We start from the raw sequence: 19,109 nt of genomic DNA, 5'->3' as shown, positions 1-19,109 counted from the left end.
CCTCCTCCTTTCTTCCCCCATCCCTTCACATTTGAGGGACTGTCCTGAACACTTGGCTGCACTGAGCAGAACTCAATTTCCTCCCTTCCAGGCAACATTTCTCAAGGGATGGAGAATTATTAGGAGGTCATGGAAAGAAGTCATTTCTACCTGAACTACCTTTCCTTTCAAAACAGTATAAGAATGGGAATTCTGTTCTGTTTTTGTGTTTGGAGAAGATTAGCGGGGCATCATGATAGCCACTCTCATTGAAAAGGAATTTTCAGTTTAGAAAACTCAGCCCAGATATCATCTGTTTGGAATTGTAGGGAACTACCAGGATCTGCCTGGGAAGGTTGACTTTGAGAGCCACCATTTAAAGAGAATGGCCATTTCCCTTTCTCTCCATGATGTGTCCTTGGGTCAGGTGGTACCTTCAGCTCCCTTAACCTTCAGAAACATCACCTGAGTATTTGTCCGAATCACACTCATGGCAAGAGGTTTCTCCCTTATTGGAATAAGAGTTTGCTGGACAGAGCTTGCAGGTAGAGGAGCCCTCATTAGCAGCGTAGGTGCCAGGTTTACAGGGGAAACATTCTGAAGTGTAGGCAACCCCTGTGGAGAGAGAGCACAGTTTGGGTCCGTGGCTGGACTTGACCTGGCCTGGAGCCAGGAAGTCAACAGGAGGCTTGAACCTGAACCCCGAATTCTGTACCTGTAATGGCGATGTTCCTCACCAGCACAGGCTTACGGACTTTGGACCACAACGAGAAGGCTGTGGTTCTCCAATACAGAACGTTGTTGCCACGATTTAACTCCACCTGAAGACATGAATAAAAGGAGTCACTCCCCAGAACACATCAAAGATCCTGCCTCTAGTGTCTTGACCAACTTCTCTTCCAAGCTCCTTAAACCAGTCTTTCCTCCCCTCTCTCCTACCCCTAGTGCCTACCAAACAATCACTTAATTAACAAGCATTTATTAAACACTCACTATGTGCCTGACACTGGGGATACAATGACAAAGGAAACTAGTCCTCTTCCTCAAAGAACTTACATTCTGTCAAGGGGGACAATGACACATAAATTAAAAATGCTTTCAAACCAGATACAAGGTAACCTTGAAGGACAAGTGTGCGAGGAGAAAGAGCACATGCAAAGGCAGGGAGATGGGAAATGAGGAAGTCAGGGACAAGAACAGTAAGACCACCACTTTGGCAGGACTGTGGGGTGCCTAGAGGGAGAGGAGTAAAGGCTGAAGGCGGTCATGTTGTGCAAAATTCCAAATGCCAATCAGAGTTTTTATTTGACCTGAGGGCTAATAGTGAGCCCCTGGAATCTACTGAAGAAGAGGATAACATGGTCAGAGCTGCACTTTGGGTAAACCATTTTGGAAGCTGTGTTGTCCGGCTGTTGTTTCTCCTCTGTTCTTGAAGACGACCAGTGACCTTACAGGTGACGTCTTGACTTGCTGGTAACTGGACTGAAGTGAGACAGAGCAGAGCAAAGTCCTCCAGACTCACTGAAGTCCAGCAGAGGACAAAACTCAGAACAGCTAAGGTTCTGAGGGATAGAAGGCACCTCTGACAGAAACAGGAAAATTTGGAAAACAGGGCAGGCAATGGCGAATGCTGTTTGGGCCCTGCTGAGTTTGAGATGCCTATGGGATATCAGTTTTAAATGTCCAATTGACTTTTAATTAATTGGGACTGGAGCTGGGAATCTGGAGAGAAAGGGAGGTAGAAGAAGAGGGAGAGGAAGAGGAAGAGAGACAGAGACAGAGACTAGAGCTGAATATTCTCTATACAGAGAGTTGAGATGATAAAAGTCACAAGTGAAGATAGAGAGAAAAGATGTTCCAGAACAGAGCCTTGGGGGACATCTGCGTAGTACCTTCCCCCTGCCCCCATTCACCCAAGGATTTAGAGGTGGGAGGATTCTTATCTGTTACCTTGTTCAACCCCCTTATTTTATATATTAACTTTATATATAAACTTCTATTTTATATAGACATGAAAACTGAAGCCTAGACAGAAGAAGCAACTCGCCCAGGACGACACTGATATGAAATCTTGTTCTTCGTTCCCAATTCACCTCTCCTACCAGTCTCCTGTCACCACCATTGCTCTTGTGAGTTTGCTTACTGTAATTCCACCCATATCCTCCCCATTGACACCCCTTTTGGTGACTCCAGCAGGGTTGATAACATGATAGTGATTTCCATTCCTTCATTCCCACCTGTGTCTCTCCATCCTTAGTATCTGGAAAATCAGCATTTAGAGATGGGAAATTGCCCAATGCCCTGATCAAACCCATATAGATGAGAGGGTCCTGCCCTTGTGCATCAGTCTCAGAGGAAAGGGAAGATGATTTTTCCCCCTCATTAGGTCAGACCCATCATCCTCCAATACTACAGTAACTTTTGAATGGAGATGCAGACTACTGAGGAGGACTAGATGGGAGGGAAGGTTTTTGCTTTTGTTTTTGCTTGGTTGTGCCCAGAAAGGAGGCTGGTGTCATACTTACACTATGGTATTCCCACCCCTTTTCTGTAGTTTTCATCCACCTAGAGTCTTCTATGTTAGGTTGGCACTGATCATTCTGAACCTGAGACAGAAGGAAGTATGAAATCAGGGCTCAAGTTCCCTAGAGAATGAGTGCATTCATTTTTTACCTATGACCATACTAGCTCACAACTCTTAATGGATTTTTAGGTAGTCTTTTTGACAGGAAACAAGTTACAATTTACTTGAGAATAACAGCTCTGATTGGGAAGTGGAAACCACTTTGCTCCTTATAACACTGAGACTTCAAGATCTTATAGTAATACTATAATCTCATTAAAATAAAAAAACACTAATGTAACTTATATATGATTGTATATCAGCCCAAAGCAGAAACACTTAGAAACTTCCCAGGCGCTGCTTTCTTTCCCACCCACCCCATCCTCCTCCCTGATGTCTTTCAGCTTTGGTACTTTCCCCCAGCCCCCTAGAGACTTTGAGGTTGGCTCTCATAATCCTCTGTAGCCCTCCTGGTATCAAGCTGAAAAAAGTCCCATTTAGTCTTCATGGCCTGCACAGCCCTTCCCTAGTGGTTCCAAACAAACAGATTTCCTCCCTTGACAAGCCCAGTAACCCCTCTGGCTGAGAGCTTACAAAAAATTCAAAGATGATGCCAGTGTCCGGGTATAAATATTCAAATGATACAGTGCCTGACTGCTTTAGGTTGACAGCATATATCAGTGTGGCCGTGCATTCATCTGTGTTCGAGGCGATGTAGTCACCCAAGGGAACCCAGGTTGACCTAAGTGGAGAAAGAAGCCAAAAATCACTGGAGGGAGGCTCTCCATACCTGTTGGACACTGGGAAGAGTGGCGGCTCAAAGCCTTTGGCAGGTACTCTGAGGGACTCCAAAACCAAAGAGTGTCAAAAAGTTTCCTCAAACTAGGAAGACTTTTTCATAGAGTTAAAAAGGACATTAGAAATAGCCTAGAGCACTTACATGAACTGACATATAGCAAAGTGAACAGAACCAGAAGGACATTGTACACAGTAACAGCAACACTGCTCGATTAAGATCTGTGAAAGACTTAGCCATTCTCAGCAATAGGAAGATCCAAAGGACTAATGATAAGGCATGCTATCTGCCTCCAGAGAAAGAATTGAGATTGTTTGAATACAGACTGAAGCAGGCTATTTTTCACTTTCTTTTTTTTCTTTTATTCAAGTCTTTTCTTGTACAAATTGACTAATATGGAAATGTTTTAACATAATTGCACATATAACCTATATCTGATTGCTTACCATCTCCGGGAGGGGGAAGAGGAAGTGAAGGAGGAAGGGATAGAATTTGGAACTCAAAACTTTAAGTAAAAATGTTTTTAAAAATTGAAAGAAAAAAAGAAATAGTCTAGAGGTAGGCCCACCCCATTATTTTATAAACTGAGGGAACTGAAGCTCAAAAGCTAAAGTCTAAACTTGAAAAGAATCTCATTGCAGGAAGTTAGAAGAACCTTGTGTCTGCCCCCAGGTTCACATTAAGCAATTCGATTCATTCATTTTACAAAAGTAGGCTTCACTTTACAAAGATTCATGCAGGATTTTTTAAAAAATTGCAAGCTCGTCTTAAAAATCTGATATGATTTTCAAACGTTCACTTATATACAACCTCACAGACATACAGAATTGCGTGGAGTGAGGCATCCCAGCCTTGCTCTACTAAGTCCCAAGAAGCAATTCTTGTGCCCAGGGCAAATATCATGAAATATATCCTCAAATCAACTTTTTAAAGACAAATTCAGTTGAGAGTGAGTGGAGATTTGGGGGAGAGATCTTGGGTCACAAGGCTTCATAGGGGAAGAGATCCTGGGATGGTGCTTCATAGAAGGAAGACAGAGACCCTGGAACACCAAATGACCTCTACAAGGAGGAACTGACCTGGTGTACAGACAGGAGGTGGAGGTGATAGGGAAGTGGGCACTGGGCAGCTTTCTGTCCAATTCAACCAATTACACTTGCTTACCAGATACAAGAGACAGCTATCTAGTAGATAAGAGTGCCAGACTTGAGGTCAGAAAGACTCATCTTCCTCAGTTCAAATCTGGCTTCAGACACTAGCCATTTGACCCTGGGCAAGTCATTTCACCCTGTTTGCCTCAGTTTCCTTATCTGTCAAAGGAACTGGATAAGGAAATGACAAACCACTCCAGTATCTTTGCCAAGAAAACCCCAAATGGGGTCACAAAGAGTTAGACACAATTGAAAACCACTGAACAAAACCAATTAGATCTTAAGATCTGGGATTTTCTGCACACTAAAAAGTATAAGAACTATGTGCACCCTCTAAATTTCAGCACCCTGAGGCAAAGTTCTGGTTACTCCATCCTAATTATACTTCAACTGCTATATCTGTTCTATGTATTATATAATCCACTGAGCTGACAAATTTGTGTCCCTACACCCCCAGATGCTAGCAACCCTGTCTCCTTTCCCTCTACCTCCTCCCCCCATGCAAAAATTATTTATTCTGTACATATTCATATATGTACATGTTATCTTTCCCTTTGGAATGTCAAGTTCTTGATGGCAGGGATTTTTTTCACCTGTCTTTGTATTCTCAGTGTCTGGCATATAGCAGGTACTTCATAAATGCTTACTGATTGCTTGCTTGATATAGAATAACCATTGATTAATGTAGATTGGTTGATTGGGAACCTTTAACTGCCACATATCACAAGGGTATTTTATACTCTGGAATGGAATGAAATGCTTTAGACTTCTTAGGACATTAAGAGAGATATGCTCTCAACTCCAGGTAACACAGCTATCCCGTGTGCCTTTCTAGCCTCATCTTTAAAATCCCTAAAGTTCCACTAGAAAGGCATTCCAGTTTCTTACAAATTATGAAGTCACAGTATTCTTCCTATCATATGATCTAACTGTATTTTTTCTGCAGTGAATATTTATGTATTTTTATTCTGGCTCAGCAGAGATGGAGGGTGGGGAGAAGCAGACAGTTATTCATCACCACTATCAACAAACGTGTTGAGGGCTGCTTTATGGAAGATTCTGTGCTCAGTGATCAAGGTACATGATCCCATCATATATGTGGAAACTCTAAGGTAGACTCTCCTGCTGGGGTTTTCATAACTATTAGCTGTATGACCATGAGTGAATTACTTAGTCTTTCTGGGCTTGCATGAATCTGTTCTAAGTCTCCATTCTTGACCACTATTGTTGAGAATAAAAGGCTTTGTAGCTTGTAAAAGGTGCTAAAGTAGATGTAAGTTACTGATAATATTTCTTCTGTGGCTCAAATAACCCCAATCAGACACTAATTTTGAATATCTCTCTCTCCCTCTCTCTTTCTCTCTATCTTTTTTTGTCACCCTTTTCAATTTCTATACACTCTAAGTTGTGGGCCAGAAAACTCAGAAGTAATAAACATGGAAAGGTTAGCAGGAGGATCTACTCTCCCAGACCTTTAATGGTACTCTCAAATGAAAACCTTAACTTCTTTTCTCCTCCCAGTGCCCCCAAGGTTCAGGGAAGGGAGCCAAAATGCTCAAATCACAGAGAGTGTCCACAGACACAGAGCAAATCAAAATGAAAGACACAAGTAGAACCAAGGGGTTTTGGTTCAACCTAGACCAATCTATTTCTCTAGAAATGGCTCCTCTCCCCTTGCTGACTCTAGAATAGGAATGTATATTACTTTATTTTTTTATGGACAAGTCACCTATCTTGCCATATTCATTAACACTAACAAAAGCCTCCATCCATGCATTCATTGAACAAGCATTTATTAAGTACTATTATGTATCAGGCTAAGCTTTGGAAATACAAAAAAAGGCAGAAATACTAACTCTCAAAGGGTTCACATTCTAATGTGGAAGACAATGTGCAAACAACTCCATACACATAAGAGATATGCAGTGTAATGGAAGGTAATAACAGAGGATAGGGACTTGGTAGGAAAGATTTTGTGCAGGAGCTTTGAAGGAGTTAGGTTAAAAGGTCAAGGTGAGGAAGGAGTGCATTCCAGGCATGAGCAGGGGGAGAGGGGATAGAATGATGGATATGTAGAGTTTATGCAGGAAAGTGATGTGAAATGAGCCTGGGAAGGGGGGGCTAGGTTGTAAGATTTTAAATGCCAGACAGAGGGTTTTGTGTTTTACCCTAGAGACAGTCCTGTGAAGAGTGCTCCCTTTGCTTTGGCCACAAAATGCAGCAGTGCTCCTCATTAAATGGAAATCCTTTCAACTCCCCAAAGCTGAGCTCATCATTAACCTAAATGGCATTGATTTCTCCTGTTCTGAAAAAGACAAAACTTGCCACCCAGCACCAGCTATAAATAACTTCCGAGGTTTGATAAATTATTAAATTGATGCCAAAAGTAGGTTACATTTGCAAGTTGCATATAAACAGCCTTGATTTTGCCGGGTCTCAGTGTCCCTGATTGAGAAGAGAGGCCTAGATCTACAAAAAGAATGATCACAAGTAGATTTATTTAACACTGACATCTCTACTATGAATTCCACAATGACCTTGGGGAAACTAAGGTACAGTCATGAGAATATGGAGAGAATCTAGTCATCATCAACTTCTAGCTTTGTCATGTGGGTAAAAAGGAAGGAAAGATAACTCATACTAGTCCAGGAATTTCCAATGTTGGACTCCTCAGTACACTAAGGCAGAGGAGAAAGAGGCGTGGATCAGGAATTGGAGGAGCTGGATTCAGATCTAGGTTCTGCCACTTACTACTTGTGTGACATTGGGTAAATCACTTCCTTTCTATGTACTTCAGTCTCCTCAGGGTCTTGGACTAGATGACCTCCAAGGGTCCTTCCAGCTGGATGTCTGTGATCGTCCTCTGATCCCTTCATTGGTATTCATAGACTTTTCCTTTCCTCATTTTCTTCAGCCTTTTGTTCTTTCTTTCCCTTGACTACATCATCTCTGTTTCTTATTCCTTGGTCCCTGATCCCTATTTTTTCCCCCCTACATCAGGTCCAACCAAGTCTCAGGACCCCCTTTGGGAAATGCTGATCAGATAAATTATACAACAAAACTGGAAAACCATGTTTCTGTGCATCAGTCCCCACCGAGTCACTGCCTTGCTGTGGTATCTTAGTTGAGTCATCAAACCTTCCTAAGTCTCCATTTCTCCATTTCTTAATAGGAAATAAAAATCAGTCTTGAAAGTGTGTGAAAGAAATGAATGAAACCAGTCTCTGAAGCCTTCTGAACTCCTGGAAGAAAGGCATGCAGAAATATAAGATGTTATATTATCCTACATCCTGCATCAGTGAACTGATCTCTGAAATCTATTCTCAGGGCTGTCTCTAGAGAGCTAAGAAAGCCTCTCTGTGCACGGAAGTGAATTGATCATATGGGCTGAGACTGCATCGTGGTTCAGACCAAATTACACTCTCCATTAGGACTTAAATAGTGGTTGCCTTAACCCCATATACTCTGTCTCCTCTTATAGTTTTATTTTTTTTGTCACCAGCCTGTCTCAGTTTTCCCCATTCCCCCCACCCCCAGAAACCTGTTGTCATGCTAATGCCCAAAGCATAAAAATGAACACCAGGGTAAGTCAAATTGCTCTATTAAATGTCCATTCTGCTTAGCATAGACAGATTTAATGGGGCTTCCAGGAACTGTAACTTAAGGAATTTGAGGGGCCTCCCCTGTTTTCCAAATTCAAGACTTGATCTAGTGATTCACTGCCTTCAATCTTGTATACAAGTATTAGATTGTTATTACTTAAAAGGAAATGTTCATTTGTTTTCTTTCTTCATCAACGACATTTTTTCAATGTCAACACTGTTTAACAAAGCACAATGTACAATGCCTTATATATCTTTGTATCTCTCACAATGCTTATGCTTAGTACCTTGTACATAATAAATGCTAAATAAATATTTGTTGGATGAATAAACATCCAAAGATCTGATAGCACTTGCTGTTTTGTGTCGCTCCGGCTTCTTAGCAAAGATCCCTTTAGCTAAAAAATTTTCTAATCTTCCTGCCATAACAGACTTTGGCAACCATTAAGGAGTGTTTAACCCATCCTCTGTCCTCAAGAGTTGCACCATTTAGGTTTGGTTGAACTACACTCATGAGTTAAGGTCAGGCCCCAAGGAGAAAGCCCAGAAGCAATGAGGTTATATAGCTGACTTGTTGTGACCATTGCCACAACATTTTCTCTCTTCATTGTGTTACGTAGGTAATCCTGGATCCTTGAAGGGAATGCCAATGGAGCAGAAGCTCTAGTGGGTCACAGAATCATAGAACTGAAGGGAACCTCAGAGGTCATTAAATCTAACCCTCTCATTTTACTAATGAGGTAACTGAGGCACACAGAGATTAAGTATATTCCTAGCCATAGTAACAATAGCCAACATTTATAATTTAAATGTTGACTTTAGACACTTACTAGCTGTGTGACCTTGAGAAAGTCACTTCACCCTGTTTGCCTCAGTTTCCTCATCTGTAAAATGAGTTGGAGAAGGAAACGGTAAAAACCATTCCAGTATTTTTGCCAAGAAAATTCCAAATGGGGTCATGAAGAGTCAGATATGATTGAAAGGACTGAACAACCACTACTACAACCTGTTGTGGTTTTTAAGGTTTACAAAACACTTTACAAATATTATCTCTTTTTATACTCAAAATAACCCTGGGCAGTAGGTGCTATTATCATCTTCATTTTACAGTTTAGGAAACTGAGGCAGTGAGTCTCAGGGTCATTCAGATAGTAAATGTTCCAGGGTTTAGTCTCCCTGACTCTAGGCTATGCCCCCAGCTGCACAGAATAGTATTTTCCTGAGGTAGGATTTGATACTAGGTCTTCTTGATGCCAACACTTTCTCTACTATTCTAACCTGCCTCTTCAAGTCCTACCAAGCTGGAAAAGCTTTGAGTTAGGGCTTGGTGATGGACTTGCAGGTCAAGTTTCCAAGCACTGGTCTAATGTAGGCTTAGACTAATCACCAGGTTGGACATGGGTGACAAATTTGGGGATTCAAAAGACTCAAGGATAATCTTCCAAGGTCTAGAGAGGTCACATGTTTCACAGAATCTCAGAGTTGGAAGGGACCATGAAGTCATCTACTCTGACCCAGACCTGAACAAACATCTTCTCTCCAACATTCCTGACAAGTGGTCAATAGGTTCCTTTTCAAAGACCACCCTTTGATGAAAAGGAACCCCCCACTTCCTCCTGAAGCAGGTCATTCCATTTCTTAAAAACTCCAGTTGTTGAGAAGTTTGTCCTTACCCAAAACCTAAATCTGCCTTCTCTGCAGATCTCATTGGTTGTTCCTAGATCTGTTCTCTGGGGCACAAGCCTAATGGGAACAAGTCTAATCCCCCTTCCATAAATATGGCAGCCCTTCTTACTGTTTATGTCCTGCCTAAATTTTCTCTTCTCTGATCTAAGCATCCCCAGATCTTTTAACCCATCCTTTAATGTGGCAAGACCCACCCTACTTGGCTTTCTCTGGACAATTATTAGCCTATCAATGACACCCGCAAAATGGGCATCTAGAACAGAACCCAGGCTTCTAGAAGTACCACTAGACTTTCTACATATCAAGGGTCTCAATACAGTATAAGCTTATAATGGCTTTTTTTAGCTGCCATATTTCACACTGGGCACTAAAACCAGATCTTTTTCAGATGAACCACTATCTAGCCATGCCTCCTCTATATTATATTTGTGAAACGGACTTTTCACAGCCCTCCCTTCCTTCAAGACTCAGCTCAAACACCACCTTTCACATAATGCCTTTTCCGAACCCCGGACTACTAGTGCTCTCCCTCCCCAACTCACTTGTATTTATATTGTATTCATTCCATATACAGTTATATGTGTACACATCTCCCCTAACAGAAGGTACATTTTTTCAGAGTGGGGATTGCTTCTTTTTTCTCTGTTTCCCTAGCTTCTAGCCCAGAGACAGACACAAACCAGGAGTTTAACAAGCGCCTATTGATGGGACACAAAGGAAACCATATTTAAATCTATCAGACAGTCCAAGGAGAGATATGGATGAGTTGCAGGATCCCTCAAAGTATTAGAGATTTGATTCAGTATTCAAGGCTGCCACGATTTTTTTGGATCCTAACTCCATCATTCGGTGATCTCTTCCAACTTTGCATCATCTACTCTACCAATCTGATAAGCATATCACCCGGACCTTCACCTAAGTCCTGGATAAAAGTGTTAAAGAGCCCAGGACTAAGGACAGTTCCCTGAGAAACTCTACTAGAGACCTCCTTCTAAATGACATCAAATCATTAGTGATTTTTTCTTTGGGTCAAGTTCTTCAATCAATTCAGAATTCAACTAACTGTATCATCTATCATCTACCTGGCACCTCAGCATGAGAAACTTTGTCAAATGCTTTACAGAAATCTATGTACACTCTATCAACAACACTCCTTTGATTTTGACCAATCTAGTAACTGTGAAAAGAAGAAATAGATTTGATCTAGCATAACCTGATCTGATTGAAATTATGTTGGCTCTTGGGATCACTATTTAATACTTCCTAGAATTTTTCTAAAAATAAAGATCAAGCTCAGTGGCCCATAGTTTTCAGCCTTTTTTTCCCTTTTTTGAAAATGAGAAAACCTGCTCTTCTGCAGTCTTTTAAGACCTCCTCATTCAGGCATCAGATTCACCAATCCTTTCAGGACCTTTGCAAGCACTCAGCAAACTGGAATTAGAACTCACAGTTCCCAAGTTATCCAGAATAAAAGGGAAAGACTTCTTTCCAGAGGCAGGGAACTATGGTTGTGTAACACCGTGTATAATGCCAGGCTTTTTTGTCATGCTGGTTAATTTAGTTGAACTAGATTCCTCCCCCCACCCCCTTTTAGTCTTTATTACATGGGATTGCTCTCTAGGAAGGGAGTAGAAAGAAGGATACATCAGAAAATGCAGTTGACATAAAAACAAAAGATATTGATAATTTTTTAAAAAGAACAAGTGGGCAGAATACTTTTTTTCATGGTTTACTGAGTGACCATGTAATTGGTCAGGTTGTGATTTTCATTGACAGAGATCATACGCACACTGATGAAATTAAAGCTCTTTGATGTGCTGGAATAAGGCAAAGCCTTAAGGGATGAGTTGGCCTATCCAAACACAGGTCCTAAAAGAAACAGGATTTTTGTTCTTAAATGGGAATCTCTTCTTAACCCTTTGCCCTCCAATTTCTTGAAGATAATGCCCATCTAATAGGAGAAGAAGGTTAGTTGTTTATATTAAGGGTGGCAATGACCTGTGACGGGAAATCACTAATGGCCAGTCTTAGGTAGTTGGTCATTTTATTGCTCCTGCCCTAACCTAATGGCTTCTGAGCTTCTTTCTTTCTCTCATTCTCTCTTGCCCATCTTTATATCCCTTATTAGAGGCAGCTGTGGGTGGCTAGGTCGAGCATTGGATAGATCACCAGGCCTGGATTCAGGAAGATATGAGTTCAAATATAACTGTAGATGCTTACTGACTGTATGACTTTGGGGAAATCCTCATTGAACCATAGTTGTCTCATCTGTAAAATGGGACTTATAATACCTTCTTTGCTGACCTTAAAGGGTTATTGGAAGACTCAAAGGAAGTAACACATGTGAAAGCCCTTGCTAAATTTGCCCACACCTGCTCTGTTGGCATTGTAGCCTTCTTCCTAGAGAAATGGGGTTGAGGGGTGAATATCTCACAGGTGGACACTAAACTCACGAGGTACAGTTCTCAGGTGACTCAGTGAAGTCTTCATCAAGCTCCATGTTGGCTGCTTGGGTGGCAAATCCATGTGGTAATTCATCCCACTCATCGAATCGGATGCCTGTGCCTAGGGAATATCGACCTTTGGCACATGGCTTACATGACTGGTCCTTCATGTCCAGGAATTCCCCAGCCTTGCAGGAAAAGGCTAAAAAATAGAACAGAAGTTGGGTAGTATTAGGGTTATCGCTCAAGGGAGTGTTGATGAGTTGCAGTTCTGCATGGTGAGGGGAAGTCTTGATGCCTAATAAAAAGGAACAGAATCAGCCAGGACGCACAGGGTTCTCTGCCTATTAAGGCTTAGCAACTTAGGAGCTAAAACTTTTCATTCCCATTCCACCTGACTTCAGGTAAGGTCACTCTGGGTTTAACAGCAGTTGAGAGGTACCTTTCCCATTCAGGGAAGGAGATATCACTGATTTTCATGTAAAACTATTCAGGTCTCATAATATTTTCATAAGATCAGAGATAATCATAGAAAAGGATCTTAGAGATTTCCTAGTCCATCTCCTTCACTTTGAAAATAAGGAAATGGGGGGAGGGAGAGTTAATTGACTAGCATAAGGCCACCCAGATACTGAAGTAGCAAAGCCAGAATTCAAACTCCTATCCTTTTTGCTGTGTACAATAATTCATTTGCTCATGGTTTCTTGATCTGGTTAAGGCCCCTTTAAAGGCAGCCTAACTTTGCGCAATCTTCATATATACATTTTTAAAAAAAGCATCCTCAATATCATCCTCAGTTCTTAAAAATGTTCTTTATTCCAATTTCCTAATTATCAGTTCTTCCCCCCTTTTCCTGAAGAGAAGAAACAGATGCCAACCACTTGAAAGGTTGTGATCATTAAGTACAGAGTTACATGAAAAGGGAATAGGAACTTCAGACAAGTCCTCATGTTTCTGAATATACAATCAGGCCCACCCGCCAAATGAGATTTCTATTTCTCTGAATTGACACTCAGTATACTTTAAGGGTCTGCCTCTGCAGCAATCCATCTTTTCTGGCTTCCTTTCCAAGATGGAAAATGGGCTGCAATCTTCACTAATGAGTAATCATAGCTGTCCAGTGAACAGCTAGGCTAAGAATGTGTAAACATAAAGGAAACTAAATATGCAAAGGAAGAAAACATCTGAATGCAACACAGCTGGAATTCTGCATTCTTATTCCCCCAGATCCAAAAAGCTTAGGAAAAATGCAACATTCAAGTATTAAGTCCGTATCACACAAAATGTTTCTCTACCAAAGTGGGTGGGGCAATAAAAGCCAAGCATTTGGTAAAAGAACTGATTTTCCCAAGATTTCCTTCCCCTCCCACAACCAAAGAACAACAGGGCTGAGAGTTGATAGCTGTGTGCCAAGCAAGGACACAGCACAGGTAATAGAGAAGAGGAGCATGGAGTGACAGCTGCTTACAGCATTCAGTGCCTTTGACTGGATCAGGGAGGCTGGTGCACAGTCCAGGGGTGTGTGGCACGGCGACCCTCCATCTGGAGCCCAGGCTGTCACATGCAGTATACTCATAGTGATACTCAGACTGCAGAGGACAGAGAGAAAACAGCACACAGTGAGGAGAGGGTAGTCATGCAGCACACACATGCATACCTGCTGCCCCTTGACTCCCCTGTGTAGAACATGCTCTAAATAGAGAGACCATTCCGTGATTCCAAGCTCCCTGGATACAAACAAGGACTCTTTAGGGTTAGACTGATCACCAGTAATGGAAGTGACTTGGTTTGTTTCTCTTGGCTGGCATTGTTATCCTGTCATTGGAAAGACAAGTTTTTCACAGAGATGTTTTAGGATTCTTTCTCCTTCCTTGCAAATAAAGGGACACTAACCCACAGGACCGATAGCCGAGCTAAAGAGAACAGAACAAAAAAGGGACAGGATGAGTGCTAACGAGGGGGACTGCCCCAAAATGAAGAACAGATGAACTCCAGCTTCCCATGAGAAAGGCCCTATCCAAGCCACAGAAAAAATTAAATAAATTATCATCATAGCTGTTCCGTATATCCCTCAGGTTTCTTCTCACCCTGGAAGGCTATAAATTGCTGCCTTGTATTCGATAAGCACTAGGACAGGTGAGACAAGAAGGTACTGGGGGAACTCCCTTTTCTAATTCTGCACTAGCTTGGATACCCAATCTATTCATTGTCCTTACAATTCTCTCTTCTATAGAATGGATAATTCCCAGTCCAGTTCAATGGTCTGGATTAGCTGTAGAACAAACTGAATTAGCAATTAACAGTCCAGCATTGTTTCAAAGAAGAAAAACACAATAGATGTGTCAAATGTCCTTATAAAGTTTTATTTTTTAAGCACTGTTTAAACTTTTTAAACATTAAAAATACAAACAATGGAAACTGTCACGATACGGCTTCTGGCCTCTATTTCATCTCTTCACTGCCACTTACCTGAAACGGTTTAATACCTGAAAAACCTGAAACAGAGATTTCCTCTCTTCTGGTTGCCCACAGGGAAAGAAATGAAGTCAAAGATTCAGAGTGTCTCAAAAGTACCAAAGAGCTTAGAGATCATCTAATCTAGCCCCCTCATTTTAAAGATCAAGATACAGGGCCAGAGATTTACCCAAAGTCACAACCACAATTGTGTGACAGAGAACAGTCTCCCGGGCCTCAGTTTACTAAAATAAAGCTTGGTGGCCTAGTGGATAGAGGGCAGGCTTTGACATCAGAAAGACCCAAGCACCTTATCCTTTCTGTAAAATGGGGGCAGTAACTGTACTTAACTTTCAAGGTTGCCTGTGAGGATCAAATGAGTTAATGGGTGTAAAGTACATTACAAACCTTAAAGTGCCAGGTACTAATCGTCATCATCGTTACTAAAATGAAAGCACTCCATTCTCTCTAAAGTCCCTGTCAGTTCCAGATCTATTGACCTTTGAACCTAGGTTTTTGGTCCCCTCCCCCCATATTTTCTACCTTAAACCAATGTGATAAAGACTCGCCAAAAACTACCCGAAGACTAGGAATGAATGAATTTCAGGTCTAACACAGGGCAGTATAATCTTATACTGTGGCAAAACCAAAAGCAAACAGCTTTATTCCCTGGATAGGGGAAAGCAAACAAGGGTAACAATTATTTTCAGTTCCAAGATAAAGAGCTTCTGATAGAAATTTTAAAAATAAATTTTAAATTTAGTTTTAATATGCTTCAATTGAGAATACTTATTGAGTGCTTACTGCATACTTAGCACAAGAAACAGCAGATTCTGAGCAGGGCTCAAGGAGCAAGGATGAACATTTGGAAAATTTCAAGATTTTTCTTTTTCCCCACAGCCTCTTGCTTCAGATATGGATGCCAGCTCTATCTAGGAAAGAGCTCTGGGCTAGCTAGAGAAAGGAGATCTGGGGGTTTTTTTTGCCCTGATGTCAATCAAAACGTAGCAACACTTGGGGCAAGCCACTTCTGGGGATCCCATTTTCCTTATCATACTCATCTCCCTGTCTCACAAGAAGATAAGGAGAAGAATGTCAGCATATTTCTAACACATTGAACCCTTTAGCTTGTTTTTAAGAGTACTGCATAAATTCTAGGCCTGATTATCCTAAACAGGAAGTTTCTACTATTCAGTAGCTATATTAACTGTAAATAGACACTTTTCTTCTCCACCAGAATCAGTACAAACTTACCCCTGGCAAGTAATAAATAAGGGGCTAGGTGGTGCAGTGCGGAGAGTGCCAGGTCTCATCTTTCTGAGTTCAAATCTGGCCTCAGACACTTGCTAGCTGAGAGACTATGGATAAGTCACTTAACCCTGCTTGCCTCAGCTTCCTCATCTGTAAAATGAGCTGCAGAGGAAATGACAAACCACTCCATTATCTCTGCCAAGAAAACCCCAAATGGGGTCATGAAGAGTGGGACGTGACAGAACAATAAAAGTCATAAATAATGATTGAACTGACTTCATTAGCTGCCCACGATTCTGGGCACGGAAGAAAACTAGAATGAAGTCTGCTGTCTCTGCCTCTGGTGAGGCACCTCTAGCACTGCCATGTAACAAAGCACATGCAGACACGCAGCCCTCCTCTCATTCACACTAATAATAAATACCTAGACGGGGCCCTCAGTTTAAGAACACGCCTTTCTAAGGAACTGAGTGGATCAGTGTTCTCTGCCAGCCAGATTCAACCCCACACCGCTCAGAAGTGCTGTTCAAAAGCTGATGTGTTCAGTAAGAACAGACTCTTCAGTCTGATTGCATTTTCCCCTTGGGGAGATAAATGGAACAATTCCATTTCTTTCTATCTTCTTTCATCTGTTCTCCCCTGGGTCCTCCTGTGGTGGGAGGTTTCCCAGGCAAATGGCAGTTTTAGACCTTAGACAAATTTCCTTTCGAATATGCGCTAATTTATTCATTGTTATCTGGATAGATTTACAGCAGCCAGGATAGCTGTCTCTGTTGTCTCTGCTTATGACGGTTCCAAGTCTGAATTACCCTGCGATAATTCTACTTCAACAAGAACTTTAAAGAGAGACAAATGACAGGTCAAAGAGGGAAAGAGATAGAATTCCTCAGGGGCACTGAAAGCCCTGTGGATAAATCACCTCTCTTGGTATGTGTGCCTCAGTTTACCTGAAGCCCTCCCTAAAGTATATGGTAGATAACTTACACATTTACAGGTAGTACAGAATTTATAATTAATCATGGCCAGTCCAGACAAATACCCAGTACCCTGCATGTTTCACACCCTTTTCCTAGATGAAAAACACCAACACTTGACAATTCTTTTGGGGAAAAGTGGAGAGGCCTTAGTATACTTGTCAGGCAGAGTACAACTTCTTACTTGCCACAGGAACAGAAAAAAGAAATGAAATGCTAAATTTCTATTCCTCCGGGGCCAAATAGGAGTCATCTCCCTATTCATGTTGCCTACTTTTCAGCTCCTGAAGAGGAGCGGTATCTCTGCCACATGGGAACTTACTGGAGCTAACAAATCATGAACCTCCAGGCTGCTCAGTTCTGTTATTTTAAGAGTTCCAGACACCTGAGAGTAACTTTATAGTCATCCCTGGTGGCAACTGAGTACAGCAGAATTTCAAGGATCTGCACCACAGGGCCAGAGAGGCTCCAGGCCACCATGAGACAGTCCATCCTAACTGGCTCCAGTCCATCCTGAAACATGTGTCCATATGCTCTGCCATTACATATTGGTGTTGGTGACAAAGAGATATATTTCTTAGGCTTTGTCCCCAAAGCGTCTCGAACTCAACATATAATAACAACTCCATTTATATAGAGCTTACTATGCACCAGACACTGTGTTAGGTCCTTTCCAATTATTATCTCATTTGATCCTCACAATAAACCTGAGGGGGTAGGTGCTATTATAATCCCCATTTTACAGATGTGGGAACTGAGGCAAATAGAGGTTAATGACTTGCCCAGGGTTGCACAGCTATTAATAGTATCTGAGGTGAGATTTTAACTCTGATCTTAACTTCAGTCCCAGTCCTCACTCTACTGCACAACCTAGCTGCCTTCTAAATATATCTTAACCCCTTAAACTTTTTCTAACAACTCATGTTTCCCTCTCTTTCCCAAAAAATCTGTCATTTTCCCAACTTCCCTCTTTCCATCAAGGGTACCACTATCTTTTCAGTCCCCTTATTTTACAATCTCTGTGTTATCCTTGCTTTCTCATTCTCTCTCACCGGAGTATCTTGTTTGTATTTTCACTCAATCTACATTCTGGCCAAATGAGTCTTCTTGCTGTTCCATTTCCCACCTTTGAGCTTTTGCCCTGACTTGACAGTCATGCCTGGAATGGTCTTCCTTTTCTCTGCTTCCAAGAGTCGCTAAAGTTACTTTCCAAACTGAACTCAAGTACCATCTTTAACACAAGGCTAGTGCTCCCTGCCATCATGCTGTATTTACATTGTATGTGTTCTACATCTACTTACGTGTGTACACATTATTTCCTCCCATTGTAAGCTCCTTGAAGGCAGGCATTGTTTCAGGTTTTTGTTTTTTTTTTGGTCTTTGTATCCTTAGCATCTAGTACAAAGCCTAAAAGAGTAGGTGTTTAATTAATAGATGAATCAATCAGTTGATTGACCAATGACCCATAGTATGCACACAACTCTGCAAAAGAGACCTGGTGCACAGGCTGACCTCACAGTTGAATGACCTGGGCTCTTGAAATGGTATACACAATAGAGTTGTCACCACTGTGCATTTACCTGTAAAGTCCTGCTTCTGAACAATGTATACTCAGCACCCTCAAACCCAAGACTGGGGTATGTGTTTTCTGTTTCTTCAATCTCAAAATCTTCAAAAGGGAAGCATATGGAAGTATGGTTGGTAGCAGTTTCCTATTTCTATCATGGATCTAATCATTCTAAACCACTGCAAAGACAGTTTTTGCTGTTCAGTCATTTCAGTTGTGTCTAATTCTTTGTGACGCCATTTGGGGTTTTCTTGGCAAAGATACCAGAGAGGTTTGCCATTTCCTTCTCCAGCTCATTTAACAGATGAGGAAACTGAGGCAAACAGGGCTAAGTGCCTCACCTACGGTCACACAGCTGTTAAGTGTCTGAGACCAGATCTGAACTGAGGAAGATGAGTCTTCCTATCTTCTGCTTAACCACAAAAGGGAGGAACGCTAGCACAGATGGATAGATGAATCAAATGAGGGTTTTTGAGGATGGGAGAGATACAGGCATGTTTGTGAGCAGTAGGGAAGTACAGTAGATAGGGAGTGATTGAGGAATGGTGGAAGCTTGGGGTAGGAGAGAACATTGACCCAGATGGAGAAAAGGAGCACAAAAAGACACAATCACTGGTGATAAAAAAGTCACCATCAGAATCT

General features: G+C 41.6%; 1 protein-coding gene across 7 annotated transcripts in view; it reads right to left on the bottom strand.

Annotated features, from left to right (window-relative positions):
* The window catches only part of ELAPOR1 (endosome-lysosome associated apoptosis and autophagy regulator 1), a 110,396-nt gene that overhangs the window by 37,001 nt on the left and 54,286 nt on the right, over positions 1 to 19,109 (bottom strand). For all 7 annotated transcript variants that reach the window (XM_072644226.1, XM_072644229.1, XM_072644224.1 and 4 more), the window contains 6 exons: positions 13,690 to 13,810; positions 12,231 to 12,423; positions 3,137 to 3,284; positions 2,505 to 2,585; positions 695 to 800; positions 445 to 594 (listed from right to left, as the gene is read on the bottom strand). In XM_072644226.1, the coding sequence (XP_072500327.1) occupies positions 445 to 594; positions 695 to 800; positions 2,505 to 2,585; positions 3,137 to 3,284; positions 12,231 to 12,423; positions 13,690 to 13,810 (799 nt within the window). The remainder of the gene's footprint in view (positions 1 to 444; positions 595 to 694; positions 801 to 2,504; positions 2,586 to 3,136; positions 3,285 to 12,230; positions 12,424 to 13,689; positions 13,811 to 19,109) is intronic.

The sequence above is a fragment of the Notamacropus eugenii genome, chromosome 2 (assembly GCF_028372415.1).
Source record: "Notamacropus eugenii isolate mMacEug1 chromosome 2, mMacEug1.pri_v2, whole genome shotgun sequence".
NCBI lineage: Eukaryota > Metazoa > Chordata > Mammalia > Diprotodontia > Macropodidae > Notamacropus > Notamacropus eugenii.
Note: the sequence above shows the minus strand (reverse complement) of the source record. Positions and strands in the feature narration are given on the sequence as shown.